Below are 18386 nucleotides of genomic sequence, written 5' to 3' on the forward strand. Positions count from 1 at the left end.
TATTTTATTATGTAATGTCTAAAATACTCCCACTAAATTATAACATCCCAAAAATTTTCTTCACATATTTTTAGTTTTAGATGGTAATAATTCTTAGAAAGTTGGAATGATGATATAAGGTGTTTTATTTGTTATCCAAAGAACATTGATTTTCTAGGTTTAAATTTTCGAAACTTATAATTTATCTAATGGAAAATTTGATGACATATGTCTTTTTTTTTTATCTTTTTAATTTTTTTTTTGTTATTTTCTTAGCAAAACTCAATTGTTTATTGTTGGAGGATGATGATATTCATTATCATTTTTAGAAATTTTTAGTGAGTCGATGTATTGCATATAACAAATAGGTACTAAAAAACTATTATAATAAAATAGATATTTATATCTTAAATAGTTATCCTAACTTTGTGGTTGATCAAAATTTTCATTTGAATGAGATTAACTTTTTATGATATAATTATTAAAATTTTAAAATTTTAATTAATATATATCTCTATGTGCTTCAAAAACTAAAATGATTTTTTATGATATAATTATCAAAATTTTTAAAATTAATATATTTTTTTTATTAATGTAAATCACTATATACTTTAAGAATCAAATAATTTATATATTTATTTTATGATATAAATAAAATTTAAAATTAACCTTAATCATTCTTCTTTTTCCGCATGTCTTGCATGTGCTGCTGTAACTATAGTGTTGAAAAAGTGGTAACAAAAAAAAAAAAAAAAAAAATTTTGTGTGGTTTATTATATCGGAAACATTAATTAAAAAAAGAAAAAGAAAAAAAGAAAAGGAAAACCCTTCATATTGAGGGAGGGAGGGCAAAATGGTAAAAAAGGTAGAAAGTGGAAAACCCTAATGAGTACTGTATATAAGAGAATAAGAAGGCAGAGATGAGAAAAAGTAAAGAAAGAAAAGCAAGAAAGCGGTTTCTCTCATTCACGGCGTCCGTCGCAAACAGCCTCACGGTGGTCTCTTCTGCAAAATGGTAAATTATATTTTCTCTCTCTGTCATCATAGTTCTATAACCCTACTTAGATTTAGATTTAGATTTAGAATGTTGATTTTTGAGAGTGTGAAAAATGCGCGCAGTCTCTGGTGGCAAACGAGGATTTTCAGCACATCCTTCGTGTGCTGAACACAAATGTGGATGGAAAGCAGAAAATCATGTTCGCTCTCACCTCCATCAAAGGTATCGGTCGCCGCTTCGCCAACCTCGTCTGCAAGAAGGCCGATGTCGACATGAACAAGAGGTCTTAGATTTGATATATATATTTTTTTGTTGTTTCAAATCTTATATAATATTTGCTCGTATTGATTTTGAATTTGTTTTTTTGTTTTTGTTGTTGTTAGAGCTGGGGAATTGAGTGCAGCTGAGCTGGACAATCTGATGACTATTGTTGCCAACCCTCGTCAGTTCAAAATCCCAGACTGGTTTTTGAATAGGAAGAAGGATTACAAGGATGGAAAGTACTCTCAGGTCGTTTCCAATGCTCTTGATATGAAGTTGAGAGATGATTTGGAACGCTTGAAGAAGATCAGGTCCGCTACTCTCTCTCTCTTTTCTTCTTTTTTTAATTCATCTCTCTCTTTATATGGAATGGAATTGTATGTTTAGGGACACACCCAGTTTCACTCGATTGTGATTGGTGGACGACAATCCCTTATAATATAGGGACACCCAATTTCACAATTTGCTAATATGGTCGATTGTGAGTGGTGAACAATCACTTTTTACATGGACACTCTTTACTTTGTCTCTTACATGTTTGAGTCCTGTTTTGATGCTCATGGTTTAATTGAGAAGAAAAAAAGAGAGTTATTAACTGCAGTTTGTGTACTATATAAGTTATTGATTCTTGAGACCTAGGAATGGTGTTTTACTTTTGTTTTAAGATTTGTTTCTTGGCAGTCAACCCTTAGAACTCATGGAATTGATTTGAGATTCTTTCCCTAGGAGTCATGTGAAATGAAATAAAATATTTGATGGATGTTTTGTAAATTTTTGGAAGGGTACAAGGACCTGTACCTTAGGTTTCCCAATTATATTTAATCATGTTGGTTGCGTTAACGAATGAACTACATAACCGAATTTTATTTAAGTTTTGCCCTTGTTGGATAATACTTACCATCCTTAGAATGATCAGAGGAGTTGTTGACAATTGTTCTTCATACATTTGGTATATTGGTGCAAAATATTTTATCTAAAAGACATTTAATCTGTGGCAGTTGCTTTCTCAAACAATTCAGTGGAGTGTTCCAGAATGTTCTCAAACTTGTTTAATCACTCTTACTAGCTGTTAGTGTGGTTTCTGTGTTCATAGTTGCCAATATAACATATGTCTTGCCTGATACTTTCTACTCTCTGCTGGTGAAAGAAACATGTCTGGTGCTAGAATATCATTTTCTTAATACCATAAAAGGTTGCATTTTAAGTTTTGGCTTGTGAAACATAAGATAGAGCTGACTCTTGAGAGTTGTATGCAGGAACCATCGTGGTCTGAGGCACTACTGGGGCCTTCGTGTTCGTGGCCAACACACCAAGACTACAGGCCGCAGGGGAAAGACTGTTGGTGTCTCTAAAAAGCGCTGAGATTTTTTTTTTTTTTCTTTGTTCCAAACTAAATATATATGGTTTGGCAATCCAGATTTTTGGCTCTTTAGTATGTTTGATTGGACATTTTTAGATTTTTGTTACTGTGGGCTGTGGTTGGGTGTTTCACTGTGGTTGTGTTTTTAAGCCTGTAACCCTATTATCATATTTGGTCAATTTTGGTTTTTCTATGGTTCTATCTAGTGTAGTCCATCTGCAGAGTTGCATTATATATCAAGCAATTGATAAATGCATCCATCTCTATATATGCTTTCCAATCCTTGATTGGTACCATATTAAGAAGAAATTTACGCTTAAAACACCAACCTGAATGTTCATACCTTGCTTGATCTCAAGTAATTGGAATGTTCAACTTAATGAGACGTGAAAGACGAGGTATGGGGCCAAGTAGGCTAGCTAGATATATCATGGCTGGAAGTTCTGGTTTGTAAATTCGTTAATAAATTACAGTGAAGGATGATTGTTTTCTTAACACGATGAGGATTTCTACTGATTATATTTGGACATCACAAATATCAGGGCAAGGCCAGGCCAGGCCAGCAAGGTATGGGGACAAATTCTTATTGTTTGGAGCTTTGGGGCCTGTTTGGTAGGAGTGTATTTTTAGGAGTGTCTGAGTCATGATTCTCAATTTTGAGGTGTTTAAACACTGCATTCAGAGGACTTCTTAAGATTAGTTTTCAATTTTTGATTTATATTGTCCAGTGACATTATTGTAATTAGCTAGAAAACTGTAGCACTCACTGATATTGACCACACAAACAGTCGGCTCTCTTTCACGAGTAAACTCCTCTCTTTCTCTCTGGACCTGGCCCTTATGGTTTCAGATCTCATGCTCTTTCTGTCACGAGCTTATTCTTTCTCTCTCTCTCTTGGAGGTTGGATTGTGGTGGATCTTTCTTTTGGGTTGGTGGGTTTTTGTTTCGGTCTTTTCTTGTTCTTTTTTCTGGGTTTGGATAACCAATGATGCAATATGGCTTCTTTCCTTGTATTTTCGTGTTATTTTCTCTCGGCCTCTCTCCACTAGTTCTTTTAATTTTTTCTTTCGCTTCTTTCTTGTCTGGAGAACGGGCTTGCTAAATCTCAGTTGTATAATACTTATTCTTTGGATTCATTAATACAATTTTTGTCTCAACTAAAAAAAATAACAATTTTGCTTTGATTTAGATGGGTTTGCATTGATTTCAGTGAATTGTTCATGCTTGGACTTGCAGAGAGGGAGATGAGACACAGGAAAGAGAGAAAAGTTATTAGAAATGAAAAAGTGAACAACATTTTAAACAGCTCTTTAATTTTCCATAAAAGTGACCAACATTAACTGGATCCTTGTTTATTTTCCTATTGGGTGTATGTTTGAGAACATCTTATTTAGTTGAAATTGAAATTTTGTTGTTGAAAGTATTATAGATAAAAGTAAAAGTTAGCTAAATAGTGCAGTGAGATTTGTGAATAGTATCAAAAAGTGCAGTGGAACTCAAAACTAGTAGCAAAAATAAGCTGAAAGTAGAGATAAGCTGAAAAATTCTGCTCACATTAGTTTCGCAAAAGCTTTTCTCTTATTCGTAAATGTCAATTACGCAATGAGCTGGATGTGTGGAACCAGTTTCTCCCATATGTGTTCAGGTGTGAATGAAGGAGAATTCAGTAACGACTCTTACCCTTTCGCTACTTTAATTTCTCCTAGTTCATGTTACTGGTTCAGATTTCTAAAAAGTACTTGAATATATGTCCATATAAAACTTGCATTTTTCAGCAAAAACACGTATATAAACTTGCATTTTTGCCTCTTGTGGGGTTTTTAGCCGACGAAGCTTTTCCTCCGCTTTCAATTTAATGTTCTATTACTAAATGAGGCCCATCAATTTCATTGAAGCATAGTCCATCCTTAGGACAAAGAGGTATTCAAAAGTATACATGCACACCCCTAGGACTATGTCTGGGCTTACAAATGCACTGAAATCAAATTCGTATATGATGCTGCGATGGACCTCCTCAGCAGTCTTCAAAGTCAGGATTACACAGTAGCTTAAGAGACTTTTGGTCAAACACCTGCTGGCTGACCATATTGAGGTTGAATTGGGAACATGCCCAACTACATCTCAGACCTCAGTGGAGCACAGAAATCACGCAGGAGTGTCCAACCCAATAAACTTGGCTAGATGTTGTAATAAGAAATAATGGAGGCCATGCATAAATGAAATCAAGCTCAGTAGAGAAGTAGAGCGATTTCCTAGGTATTGTCTTAATGCCAAACTACATGTATATGTCCTCTCTGGGACTGGCAGCACATGCAACTACATGTATGTGTCCTCGTTACGCGCACATATTTTTTTTAAAAACCGAATAACTTGTATCAATGCGCCAGTGTACAATCAATACCAATTCTTGGCCACTACCCCTCAAACCATCATTTAAATTTTCACCAATAAAAAGTAAAAACATTATCATTTCATCAAATATAAAAAATTGCTGAAAATCAGGAATTGTTTCAAGGTACCCCAGATTTGGCGGAAGATTTTGATTCTCCTATTTGTCTGGCTTGCACAACGGCCAAAACACTTCAATATTTACCACTACTAAAAGCCTGTTTTTCACCAATACGATACTTCTGAAGATTCCCAATACTAGTGCTCATTTGATTTCCTTTAGCACAAGAAGACAACAATGCCAATGCTTCTGAAGGATAGTGCTTATTGGTTTCTTTTGGCACAAAAAGACATTAATAATATGGCCTAGACCCTAAAATTGTAGGTCTCTAAACTCCACGGATGATTCCCCAAAAATGAGTCAAAAAGTGGAAAAATTCACTTTAACTATTCATCTATCACTATTCACCTGTCAATATTTACCTGTCACTGTTCATTCATTACTATTCACTTGTTACTATTCATAACACTGTTCACTCTGAATTTTGCCTATCTAAGGGGGGGTTGTCCCCTTAAGTTTAGAACAAGCTTTTACTTCAGAATTTTCTCCCCTTAGAACTTCTTTTCTTAGAAGCCTTCTTTGAGAGAAAGTTCCTTATTTCTACTACCACTATTTCCTACTACCTTACAATCTTGTATCTTGAACTAGAACAAGCTTTTTAATTGTTAACTTTGTAATTGTTAACATGTACTGTAGAGATCAATGTGCCAGTTTACAATCAAGCTCAGTAGAGAAGTCCTTCTCAAAAAAAAAAAAAAAAAAAAAAAAAACTAATATACCAAGTCAAAACCTTCGGATCCGAACAAATTAAATAAAACAAAATTCCTTGGGCCTGCTTATACATTATGAATCTCAGAATCGTATTAAATTGGCACCCTTGATTGATTCTTTAGCGGAGTTGTTGTGACTTGTGATCAGCCGGCTTCATCTGGGATGCTTTGAAATATTATTGTAGAACTAGAACCCTGAGGAAATCTTGAAGAGAAAGAAGTTGCAGGGAGAAATCAGCACCACCCAATAGCACGTCAATCTCAACCTTGTCAATGCAACAAGAACCACATAGTTCTTGATTCTTGTCACAATAAGAAAGTTGCTCCAAATGGGTATGAAGAGAGATATCATTATCATGACCAAAAGTTTCCACGTTTGAAGTTTGATCTACGAGTGCATTAAAGAAACTCTCATCAGATGGTAGATTGAATGTCTGTATATGTGCAAGCGCAAGCGAGGAGTGATCATCATCAGAGGAAAAATCCTTGAGTGACAAATCTGCTTCAGAGATGGAAGTCATAGAATTAAGAGGAGATATGAATAATGTTCCAAAGTACTCATCTTCTTGAATGGGAAAGCTATTGAACTCCATGATCAAACTGTAAACAGAACCAAAATCTTTGAATGCAAGAGAGTGTTTTGTGTTGGGGGGTTAGGGTTGATCAAAGACACTGGCTTTGTGATTTTGCAAATAATGGGATAATATAGCTGTTGGAAACTTGGGGTTGGGCTTTTAAATATATAAAATTAATAAACTTGAGGCGGTTTTCAGTGTAAAACCGGATTATATTATGGGAAGGCGGTGGTAACTTCAGCTACTATATTTTGGGATTAATTACGCCTCACTGTTTTTTTTTTAATGGCCTACTTTATGATTATTTTCCACCTTCACCCCTATAATTAAGGAACATAGAAATTATTTATTATAAAAAATTATAAGGTAATGAAGAGCAAAATATTTGTTTTGGGAGCACTTAAAAAATAAAAACAAAAATTATGTGATGCTTGAATTAATTGATTTCAATTGTTAAAATCTTTTATCATTGAGAGATTTGAACCCTGCCTACGCAAAAACCAATTTATATATCTATATCTATATATATAATAATAGGTGAAGTTGAGAGAAATTCAAATTAAAATTCCAAATTAAAGTTCTAATTTTATGCCATGTGTCATAAATTATTTATTCTTAAAGAGTTTTATTTCTTAATTTTAGGATCAAATGTGGGACCACATCATAAATATTAATCTAAGTAAGTTATTAAGTACAAAAACTAAAAAGTCTAGAATAAATGAATTAAAAAAAATGCTTCACAATAAATTTATTTTTTTAAATGGACAATTTACATTTTATACCTAATTATATTCTTACAAATTTTTTAAAGAGTTAACAAAATATAAAAATGACTACTAATAGTATTTAAATTAGGGTGCTGTTAACGGGTGTTGTACAACACCCGTTAATGTGATAAAATTTAAAATAAGTTATTCAAGTTTTTTTAGGGATGTGGAAAAAAATGAATATGTATTAAATGTGTGTCAGTTTAGATGGTGAAAGTCAAATCATTTTGTGATAAACCACTGCTGAAAAGTAAAACTTTGCCAATTTCCTGCAGTGAGATTTGTGATAGATCATAAATGAATCACAGCTGGTTCATTAACAAGTGCTAATCGGCACCTGTTAACAAAGTTCTTTAAATTTTATATATATATATATATATATGAATTATATTATGCATCTTATTGTATATCTTTAAGTGTCTCCATGTATATGTATGGGATTACAAGCTAGTTTTTCTTAAGTAGTAAGGATAATTTCAATTGGGATTGGGTTTTTCAATAATCAATTTACTTATTTATTTATTAAAATAAAATTATTATATTTAATAATTGAAAATTCCACAATCATCTTGTAGGATCCTCCCATGCATAAATGTATGACTGATAATCTTTCCAATGAACCATCAGAAATCAAGATTTTAATTGAATTTCATTACTCCTCTCAAAGGGACTAATGAATTTCCATTCATTTTAAATCAACTCATTTTTTTTAAAAGAAAAATACCCAATTATTATTATTATTTTTTTTTGGAAGAAGAAAACAATGTTTCTAAAGATAAAGAATTATTGTTTTAAAATACAAAATATCTTACATTTTGATTTTGCAATAATAATAATAATAATAATAATAATAATTTTTTAATTTATTTAAAATAACTTGGACTCACAGAACACACCAATAATAAACTCTGAACAAAAATAATGCTTACAAAAATTCCTACAAGTGAATAATTAAGATCCTCTTCCATGCTGATTCTATTTAATGAGCAAGTTTTGGGCTGTGTTTGAGTAAATGAGGTCGAAGCAATAGAAATGTTGCTGTACTAAGGTCTTGAGCGATGAGAGAATAGACAGGGATAGCGAAGTGAGTGAATGTTACTTGTTACGTAGTTTCCTTGCGCACACAGGAAAAAGTAAACCAATAATGATGACACTTTGTCTAGAACTGATATGAATACTATTCTACAACTAATCACGCAATGGTAATGCCAACACTAGTCTAGTATATAATGATAAGTGAAGCTGAGAGAAACTTAAATTAGAATTTCAATTTTGCGTCATGTGTCATAAATTATTTATTCTTAAAAAGTTTCATATTTTTAATTTTAGAATCAAATATGGGACCACATCATAAATATTCATCAAAGTGAGTTATTAAGTACAAAAATCAAAGAGTCCAAAATAAATGAATCCTAAAAAAAAAAAAAAGTGCTTCACAATAAATTTTTTTTTTAAAAGGACAATTTACATTAATTTTATACCTAATATTATCCTTACAAATTGTTTTTAAAGAGTTAACAAAATATAAAAATGACTATCAATAGTATTTAAATTATATATATATATATATATATATATGAATTATATTATGCATCTTATTGTATATCTATGTATATGCATAAGATTACAAGTTAGTTAATATAAAAATAGAGTCATAGGTTGAATGTTGAAACTATCTCTAAAAAAATATGGCCAATTTTTTATTATTTAATTTTTAAATATAAATACAATACAATACAATTCTAACCTAGCTATGGAGGCAAGAAAAAAAAAAAATACTAAAATTAAAAATCTAAAAATTTAAATAATTTCTTTTAATGGCTCGCTTTATATAACAAGGAACAGTTTATTAAAAATTATAAAGTAATAAATTAAGAGCAAAATATTTAATTTGGGTGCAATAATAAGAATAAAAATTAAGTGCGGCTTTTGAATTAAATTAGGTGATTTCAATTAATTAAGACTAAAATTTTTAAATCATGTAGATTTAACTTTACCAAAATTCTTGCCAAAATTAAAAATAAAAAAATTCCGGTAATCCGAGTTAAGCCCAACAATCAAAGATCTAACAATTTTTTCTCTATCTCAAAAAAAAAAAAAAAAAAAAAAAAAAAAAAAAAAAACAACAACAAAAAAAAATTCACAAGTCTGACAATCCCTAAAATATAATACCAAAATTCAAGAACAATCAGCATTACCTCAACAAAAAATATCACAATTTCAATAACCCAAATAATACCCAATTATCAAAATCAAGGAGAGCTAAAGCACAAAAGAAGCAAAAACCCAAAATGCTAACGGTCCCTATATTGAAAAAATCCTCAAAATTCCAATAAACCCACTTAAATCTAATTATTAAAATCAAATATAGCTAGAACTAAAAAACAATAAATCTCAAAACTTTAGCAATACCTATTAACCCAATACCAAAAATCAAATAAAATCTAGATAAAAAAAAAAAAAAAAAATCAAATAAAATCAACATTGCCGCAGAAAAAAACTTTATAGAATTCCGATATCCCAATGGAGACAAAAATGAATTACGCAAATCTGCTTTGCAGCAGGGAATCCAAAGGTATTATTGATCACGTAAGCCGCTGATGGCGGCTTCAACTCTACAATAAAACCAAAGAAGAAGAAGAAGAAGCTAGCTATGCAAAGAAGCATACAAGAGTGATATTGGTTCGGCTCATCTCAAAGCTTTGGATCGATGTGAAGGTAAAAGACGAGCCGTAGCAATACCACCATGTCCACTTCCTTTCGAATAAGTTTTTAGAACTGTCTCCTCCACACTTGGAAAGTTGGAGCCTCATTCCTATATACAGGGCTGAAAAGGGTTTGTATGGATCAGTGGATGGGTCCTATGGTTTATGACATGCATATGGATTATGGAGTATTTACCATGATCTAGATTTAGGAATCCTACTGCTTCTTTTTTATATATTGTAAGCTGTATAATGGAGCATTAATTCTATTGTTAGGGCATGAAATCTAGTATGAATATATAGCATGCCTTATCACCAATTTCACAAAAATGGAAGCGATATTGAACCTTCAAGCTCAACATCAAGATGCTCCTAATAAGTTTGATGAATCATTGGGCAGAAATTCTCGAACTAACTAGTTCATGGTTTGTACGTAAAAATGTTACAACCTATGAAAAGAGGTCGAGAATGGGTTATTTCCAATGTTTTGTCTAGTAATTATTGACCTAAGTGTCTAGTTTAAGGGTGTAGATTTTTTAATAAATTCAATAGTTTAATAAATTCAATAGTTACAAAGAGAGAGGAGGGATTTAAATACTATACGTTTAGTCCATTAGAAATACCAAGATTTGCTAGTTAAATTACAAGAATTTGAACTCTTGATGTTTTCTTTGGAGATATCTAAAAATACTAACCAATTGAACTACAAGTCTCTTAGCAAACATAATGTGATGTTAAATCCTATTATTTGAAACATAATAATTTTTTAAATGTTTGTAAGATTTTGAAAAAGAAGCATGCATATATTTTGGAATCTAACTAGCTAGTTGACCAAATCTAGATGAGATTGCAAGGAGAACAAGAGTTCGATGTATGGGACATATTCTTATTACTTGAAAACGCAATTGGTAGATCCGGTTATATACAAAAGCTAGCCATGTCACATAATTTAAAATTCTGTCAAATCAAATTTCATGTTGGGATGAATCATAAAAAGAAATTTCAAAATTCATAAAAGAATTTTAGATAGAAGTTAAGGGTTGTGCTACTCACAAATCATAGTTATTAGCTAATTTCATTTTTAATTACTAAAGAAAAAAAAAACACCAACCACATCTATACTTTACCTCAAATTTATTAGTTTAGTATGTAATTAAAGTTCTTTGTAATTGTTTATAAATTGCCCAGATCAATTCAGGATGTTGTGGGTCATAGCACACACAATACCTACTTAACTAATTCAATATAAGTCTGGAGTATCACAATCTTCCATAATTAAATCTTTGATATTCTCGTCTGGGCCTATGTTGAGAGACAATCTCTCTAAACCCACATTGGGCTACTAGATAAGCTTTGATACATATTGGTGATAATGATATTAGAAAAACGTTAGCCACATCTATACTAATTAAGCTAAACTATTAAAAATTAAAATTGGCTTTTATTCTTCAACTTAAGATGTGATCATTCAATAAATTTAATGGCGAGTTAGAAGAATGAATATTGTAGGTACACAATTTGGAAATAAATAGCACAAAAAGAATTGATTACTATAATGGAAAAAAAAATATTGTGAAAAATATTGTGTATTTAGCATCACTCTATTAATGCAGAATTTTTGATTCTTTGGACAATATTCTAAGACTAAATGAGGCCCTCCAATTTGATGAAGCATAGTCCATCCTTTAAGACTAAATAAACAAATATATTCAGAATACATGCAGACGTTGATGGAACTAAATCTAGCCGGGAAAGGAAAAGATTTGATTAAAAAATAGAGTTTTAATTTTAATTTTTAAAGAAAAGACTGAATAACTGGAAAATTATTAGATACTCCCGGAGTACTATAAATGCGTACTTCCCCCTCTCACATGAATGGTGGGTCCCACCATGAATTTAATTAGTAAGACCCACCATTCATGTGAGAGGAGAGAGTACACATTTATGATACTCCGGGAATACACAATAATTTCTCAGAATAACAAGTAGGAAGTTCACTGGGTGTGTATTGGGTTTCAAAGAAGCAATGAGGTAGAGTGCTACAATAAATATTAAGTACCAGAATAATAATCATATATACCATGTCCATGAGTAATAATGACATTGTATTAAAGAGAAGAAAATTAACAAGATTTCGAAGTCAATATAGCAAGCCAGTAGTCACCAGGTCTGTGTAATCTATCTCCAGAAACAAAAGGGAAGTTAAAACTAACCATAAAACAAAATACTGATTGCCATATCACTCTAAACAGAAGCGAATGAAAACTAAAGATCTTGTAGAATATAAATTGCTATAACTATCCAAAGATCCAAATTAACAATTAACAAATTAAACAAAAATCATGTGCCCCATAATTCTTTATCAGAGTTGCTGTCCTTTAATTAAGATAAGATGCTTTAGAATGTAGAACCCTCAGAAAATCTTGAAGAGAAAGAAGTTGTAGGGAGAAATCAGTACCACCCAATAAGACGTCAATCTCAAACTTGTCAATGCAACAAGAAGAACCATATAGTACTTCTTGCTTCTTGTCACAAGAATGTTGCTTCAAAAGGGTATGAAGAAGAGAGATATCGTGACCAAAAGTAGTTTCCACGTCCGAAGTTTGATCCACAAGTGCGTTAAAGAAGCTCTCATCAGATGGTAGATTGTATGTCTGTACATGTTCAAGCACAAGCGAGGAGTACTGATCATCATCAATAGAGGAAAACTCTTTGATTGACAAATATTCTGTTTCAGAGATGGAAGTAGTAGTAGTAGAATTAAGAGGAGATATCAATATTCCCCAGTACTCGTCTTCTTGAATGGAAAAGCTGTTGAACTCCATGATCAAACTGTAAACAGAATCAAATATTTAAGAGAGAGAGAGAGAGAGAGAGAGAACGTGGGTTAGGGGTTGATAATAGAAACAAAACTGGCTTTGTGATTTTGTAAATAATGCCGTTGGAAACTTGGGGTTCAAGCTTTTAAATAAGCCAGGCGCTATATTTTTCTTTCCTTCAACCAAAAGGATATGGAGAGGCGGTAGTGAGAAAGTAGGAAATTGCTTTCTTTCTCTGTAAGAAAGAAGGAAAAAAAAAAAGGTAAACTTTTCATTTTTTTTTTTTTAAAGGAAAATAGTCATTAAATTTTCATTTGTTTGAATTTCAATTTTTATACCCTTCGAGATTATTTTTAAAATAATTGTGATGATTTTGAGTTATGATAACGTGATTTCAATTAATTAAAATTTCAATTTTAATCAAGTTGATTTAAGTTTACCAGCAATTAAAAATCTCTATATTACAATACTCCTAGTTAAGTCCAATAATAATCAAAATTAAGTGGCCGGGGGCACATTTCGTATTTTTGCAGAAAGTCAAAGCTTTAAAGTCCGTTTAGATAGAACTTATTTTGCTAAAATTGAAAACTGAAAATACTGTATCAAAATAATTTTTAAATGTGTGAATAATATACAGTACACTGTTCACTGTTGAAAAGTCAAAACATGCGGCTGGGAAAAAAAAAAAAAAAAAAAGGAAAGAAACGCAATCGTGGATCCAAATGGATACTTAGTAGTGGAGTTTTTGTGATAGGAGATTTGACTAAAATCTGTACTTTTAGCATTTACATTATTTTGCAAACTATAATAATAAAGCATTTTGAAATTTTATCCCTTGTTTGTAACTAAATTGAAAAATAGAAGCTCATTGAGCGTCATTTTTAAAATTAAGTATAAATATTGATATCAATTCATTATTTTTATTAAAAGCTATAAAATTGTACTAAAAAGCTTTTAAATAATTTAAATTTAAATTTATTGGATTCACATAAATTGTTTATGCAAAAATTGCTACACATGTGACAATATTTACTAAAGAGTTTTAAGAGCCATAAAGCTCTTTTTTAGTGCTTTAAAGTAACTGCAGTTTTTGAGTTGAGTTTGCGATATGTTTTTGTGTTATTTTTTTTCTTTCTCTTCCTTGAATGTATGTCTCTGTGTGTATTTGTTTCTAAAATAGGAAAAAAAAAGTATTGCTTTAAACTTAGAGAAAACTTTTTTTTTTTTTTTTGACAAAAACTTAGATTAAACATTAAAACAATAAAGAGCCTCAAAATTCTGAAAATCCCAAAAACCCAAAAAAAAAACCTCAAAAGTTTGATAACCCAAATGGAACCAATTAACAAAATAAAATCAAGACCTAGAACAAAAAAGTGAAAAACCCAAAATTTTGATAATATCAAGAATACAAGCTTGGCAACTGAACGGTGTTGTTGTGCTGAGCTGACAAAAGAAGTTTGTATGTTGGGATGTGATAAGATCATAAGAAGAAACCAATTAAGTTGGAGGGATGCAATGGTGTGGAAATATATATATATATATATATATATATATATATGGGAGTTGAATGCAGAGAGGATGTAGCCTCTAAATATTCTGTTTTTGTTCTTACGGCACCCTATGGAATCTGCTTGTATGTTTTCTTATAGTATCCAAAAAAAAAAAAAAAATTGTAGACTAAACAAATGTTTATAATGTTGTATACATTTATCAAAAGTGTATAATAATACAATATAAACTACAAATTTTTCAACAAAAAAAAAAAAAAATCTTTTGGTTTCTAAGAAACAACTAACTTATATGAAGTCACCAAAGTCAGAATTACACTACCTCTTAAGAGAATTTTGATCAAACATTTGGTGGTTGACTATATTGAAGTTGAACTAGAGAAATCACTATGGAGTACTGTCCCAGCTTAATATTCTCGGTTAGATGTTCTTAATTATTAATTATGAGAAATGGAGCCCATGCATAAATGAAATCTTAATCAAGTTCAGTAGAAAGTAGTAGCACAAGCTCATTGTCGTTTTATTTCATTAAATAAACAAAGTATTATTATTTGATGAAAATTAACGGTGAGTCTTATTTCCAAAAAAAAAAGAAAAAGACTATTGTTCTAAAAAAAAAAAAAACTAATGACTGTATTAAAGAGAAGAAAACTAACATGGTTTCAATATCAATATAGCAAACCAGCCTAATCTTCATGAAAAAACCACCTGAACCTAAATAGTAATTGCCATACCATTAAAATTTTTTCCATACAATAAGAGAAGCGAGACATAAAAATAAAAACCTAATAAATTAGTATTTTGCCTTCACAAATGTAGCTAGTCAAGAACCTTTATGAATCTGTATATACATTATCAATCTCAGAATCGCATTGAGTCAGTTCCCTTAATTCTTTTATCAGATCAGTTGTGAGCCGTACTTAATCTTAGATGCTTTTAAATTAATGCAGAAGCACTCTAATAAAATCTTGGAGAGAAAGAAGTTGAAGGGAGAAATCAGCAATACCTACCAATTTGATGAAGCACAGTCCATCCTTATTAGGACTAAATAGACAAATATATTCAGAAAAGTGTGATACAAAGTAGGAAAATATTATTTACTATTTAAAAAAGAAAAGAAAAGACTAATACAACTATGAAGTTCACTAGCTTGTGCGATCAATGTGCGTATGAACAATCAATATTATTATATAAGCACCAGAATAATAATCATATATATCACTCCAGCTCTAACAGAAGCCAATTAATAAAAACTAAAGATCTTATATAATATTTTGTTAGAACCATCCAAACAATTAGCAAATTAATCAATTAAAATCATGTGGATCTGTCTCGCATTGAATTAATTCTTTACTAGAGTTGTGAGCCGCCATCATTGAAGATGCTTTAGAATGTAGAACCCTCAGAAAATGTTGAAGAGAAAGAAGTTTTAGGGAGAAATCAGCACCACCAGGCCAATATGACGTCAATCTCAAACTTGTCAATGCAACAAGAAGATCCATATGGTACTTGTTGATTCTTGTCACAATAAGAACGTTGCTCCGAAAGGGTATGAAGAAAAGAGATATCGTCGTGACCAAAAGTAGTTTCCACGTCCAAAGTTTGATCCACGAGTGCGTTAAAGAAGCTCTCATCAGATGGTAGATTGTCTGTCTGTACATGTTCAAGTGCAAGCGAGGAGTGATCATCATCAGTGGACAAATCTTTGAGCGACAAATTTGCTTCAGAGATGGAATAATAAGTCATATATAGAATTAAGAGGAGATACGAACAATTAATGTTTCCCAGTACTCATCTTCTTGAATGAGAAAGCTTTTGAACTCCAACTCCATGAGGATTAAACTGTATATTAACAGAATTAAATCTCTTTGAGAGAGACAGAATTGATAAAAGAAACAATAATGTCTGCTCTGTGATTTTGAGATATATTGCCGTTGGAAAGCAGCGGTATTTTTCTTTCCTACAACTATTTTTTTCTTTTAATTTAATTTAGTGTGCGTTTGTTTCCACGTTTTCAGTCCAAAAAGCACGTTTTGAAGAAAGCAAAGTGAAAATGGGCGTTTGGTAAACTTGAAACGCAACTTTTAACAAAAAGTTACGTTTTGTGATTATGAAGAAAACGCGCAAGGAATAAAAGCTAGCTCAACCCAGCATATTGGAAAAAGCCACTGCACGTTTTCAACTATCCGTTGGAACATCTTGACCATTACCAAATTACCCTTCAATAAATTACCCTTCAATAGATCCGTGAGACGCTTGATCCTCATTCCTCTTATCTCTTCTCTCTGCTCTGCCCTCTCCGTGGTAAAAGTCTCTCTTGCCTTTTGTCAAAAGGACCCAAAACTCTGCTAAAAAAAGCAATAATATCATGGTACAAGACTCATAAAACCACATTAAACAACACAAAAAAATAAGAGTTGAAGAAAAGCACACACCTTGTGAGGTTAGTTGAGAAAACAAGGAAGACCCAGTTCTTGATTCAGCTAAAGAAATAGACGCAGATGAAGAAAACTTGTGGAAGTGAGTGAAAACTTAGATGGGTTTTCTTCTTGGGGTTGAGAGCTTACACAGTGTCAGCTAAGAAAGCAGAGCAAACAAAAAAAAAAAAAAAACACACACACACAGGTGGCTTTGTGGTTTTGGGTGGACGAAGAAGTGTTACTTTATTGTTCTAATAGGGTCAAAGAAAGTGTTTTGTGGCTGATAAGTGAGGCTGAGAATGAGTGGCTGAGAGATCTCCATCTAAAAAAAGAAAAGGAAAAAAAAAGAAAAAAAAAGAAGAAAATACGGATGAAAAGAAAAAAAAAAGGAAAAAGATAAAATAAAAAATAAGAAATTAAAATTGAGAAATGCTATCACAATATTTTTACAATACTTTCACAATAAATCTTAAGTAGTAGGTTATTATTAGCAAATATTGGTGAGAAAAAAATAATTTTTTTAGAAAGAGAAAAAAATAATTGTAATAGTATGTTCAAATTAAAATCAGTTTCAATTATCATAATAATTTCACAATACTTTCACAATAAATCTTAAGTAGTAAGTTATTATTAGTTAATATTGATGAGAAAAATATATTTTTTTTGAAAGAGAAAAATTGATTTAAGTATACGAAGTAGTTGATTTAAGTATGAAATAAACTCCCTTATATATACATTGTCCTTTTTGGTAATTTATCCCTCAAACTGCCACTTTTATAAGTGCTAGCCAAACACTCAGCTTTTTCAAAAAGCACTTTTTAACAGTTTTTACCAAACACTTAGCTTTTTGAATATGCACTTTTTGAAAACTCCACTTTTTCATTATGCACTTTTACAAAAAGCTGAACCAAACTCACCCTTAATATTAAATGGTTCTCTCTAGTAGTCTCTAAAGGAAAATGAGTTAAGCTGCTGGGTTAGAGGGAAAGAATTCATTGTAGATGCTCATGTCATAGATGAGGCACTAGGACTTGAAGGCTTAGATGATGAGGAGTTTATCAACTACAAGGATAGGAGTGTATCCATTGAAACAGTTCAACAAAGGATAGGGGGGCAGAGAGAAGGAAAATGTTTGAATACCACTGCCTTTCCAGTGGACATGAGGTGCCTAACAATCATCATGATGTTTAACCTCTATCCCATTAAGAAGTTGACTACCATCAATTGTGCTAGAGCAATCTTTCTGATGGATCTCAAAGAAAAGAACTTCATAGACATAAGTTCCCACATATATGACATCATTGTGGATGAGACAAGAACAACCTCTAGACCAAAACTGATCTTTCCCAGTTTGCTTATGAGGATTTTTAGAAGGAAGGGTGTTCCTATCCCACAAGACATCAGTCCCATGTCCACACCTTCTGCAATTAACAGGCTTACCTGCAAAAGGATAAGTGTTAGACTTCCAGGAGAAGAAGATGAAGGTGATGAAGGAGAAGGTGTCCCAATGGAGATTGAAGCAGAGGCAGCCGGGCATCCATCAACCTCAACACCCAGGAGGAGTGGCAAAAGACCCAGAGCATCAACTTCTTCAGATACTCCTCCAGATGCTTTCCAAATCATTCTGGAAAGACTTGATGGGATCAGAGAAGTCCAGACTGAGCACTCTGAGAGGATGAAAGCTATGCAGGATCAGATTGATGTTTTGTCCGCAAAACTTGACAGCTTCACCACTCAGCCTGAACACTGATCATTTGGCCTATTCCATGACAAAA

The 18386-nt window shown here is 31.8% G+C and overlaps 1 protein-coding gene across 2 annotated transcripts; it reads left to right on the top strand.

Annotated features, from left to right (window-relative positions):
* The first annotated feature begins 829 nt into the window (after positions 1–829).
* On the top strand, positions 830–2798 carry LOC115977879 (40S ribosomal protein S18). Of its 2 annotated transcripts, none has more exons than XM_031099906.1 (4): positions 830–835; positions 1099–1259; positions 1360–1548; positions 2494–2798. In XM_031099906.1, exons 1-4 carry the CDS (start codon positions 833–835, stop codon positions 2597–2599), a joined length of 459 nt encoding a protein of 152 aa, XP_030955766.1. In that variant the 5' UTR covers positions 830–832; the 3' UTR covers positions 2600–2798. The 2 variants fall into 2 exon arrangements, with proteins under 2 accessions (XP_030955766.1, XP_030955765.1); XM_031099905.1 differs by lacking the exon at positions 830–835 and adding an exon at positions 910–994.
* The last annotated feature ends 15588 nt before the right edge of the window (positions 2799–18386 follow it).

Source organism: Quercus lobata, chromosome 2 (assembly GCF_001633185.2).
Source record: "Quercus lobata isolate SW786 chromosome 2, ValleyOak3.0 Primary Assembly, whole genome shotgun sequence".
NCBI lineage: Eukaryota > Viridiplantae > Streptophyta > Magnoliopsida > Fagales > Fagaceae > Quercus > Quercus lobata.

Bases quoted from the DNA above. Each gene is read 5' to 3' on its own strand.
- LOC115977879 (XM_031099906.1), top strand. The intron at 1,260-1,359 runs GTCTTAGATTTG...TGTTGTTGTTAG, and splicing joins GATGTCGACATGAACAAGAG to AGCTGGGGAATTGAGTGCAG. The intron at 1,549-2,493 runs GTCCGCTACTCT...AGTTGTATGCAG, and splicing joins GAACGCTTGAAGAAGATCAG to GAACCATCGTGGTCTGAGGC.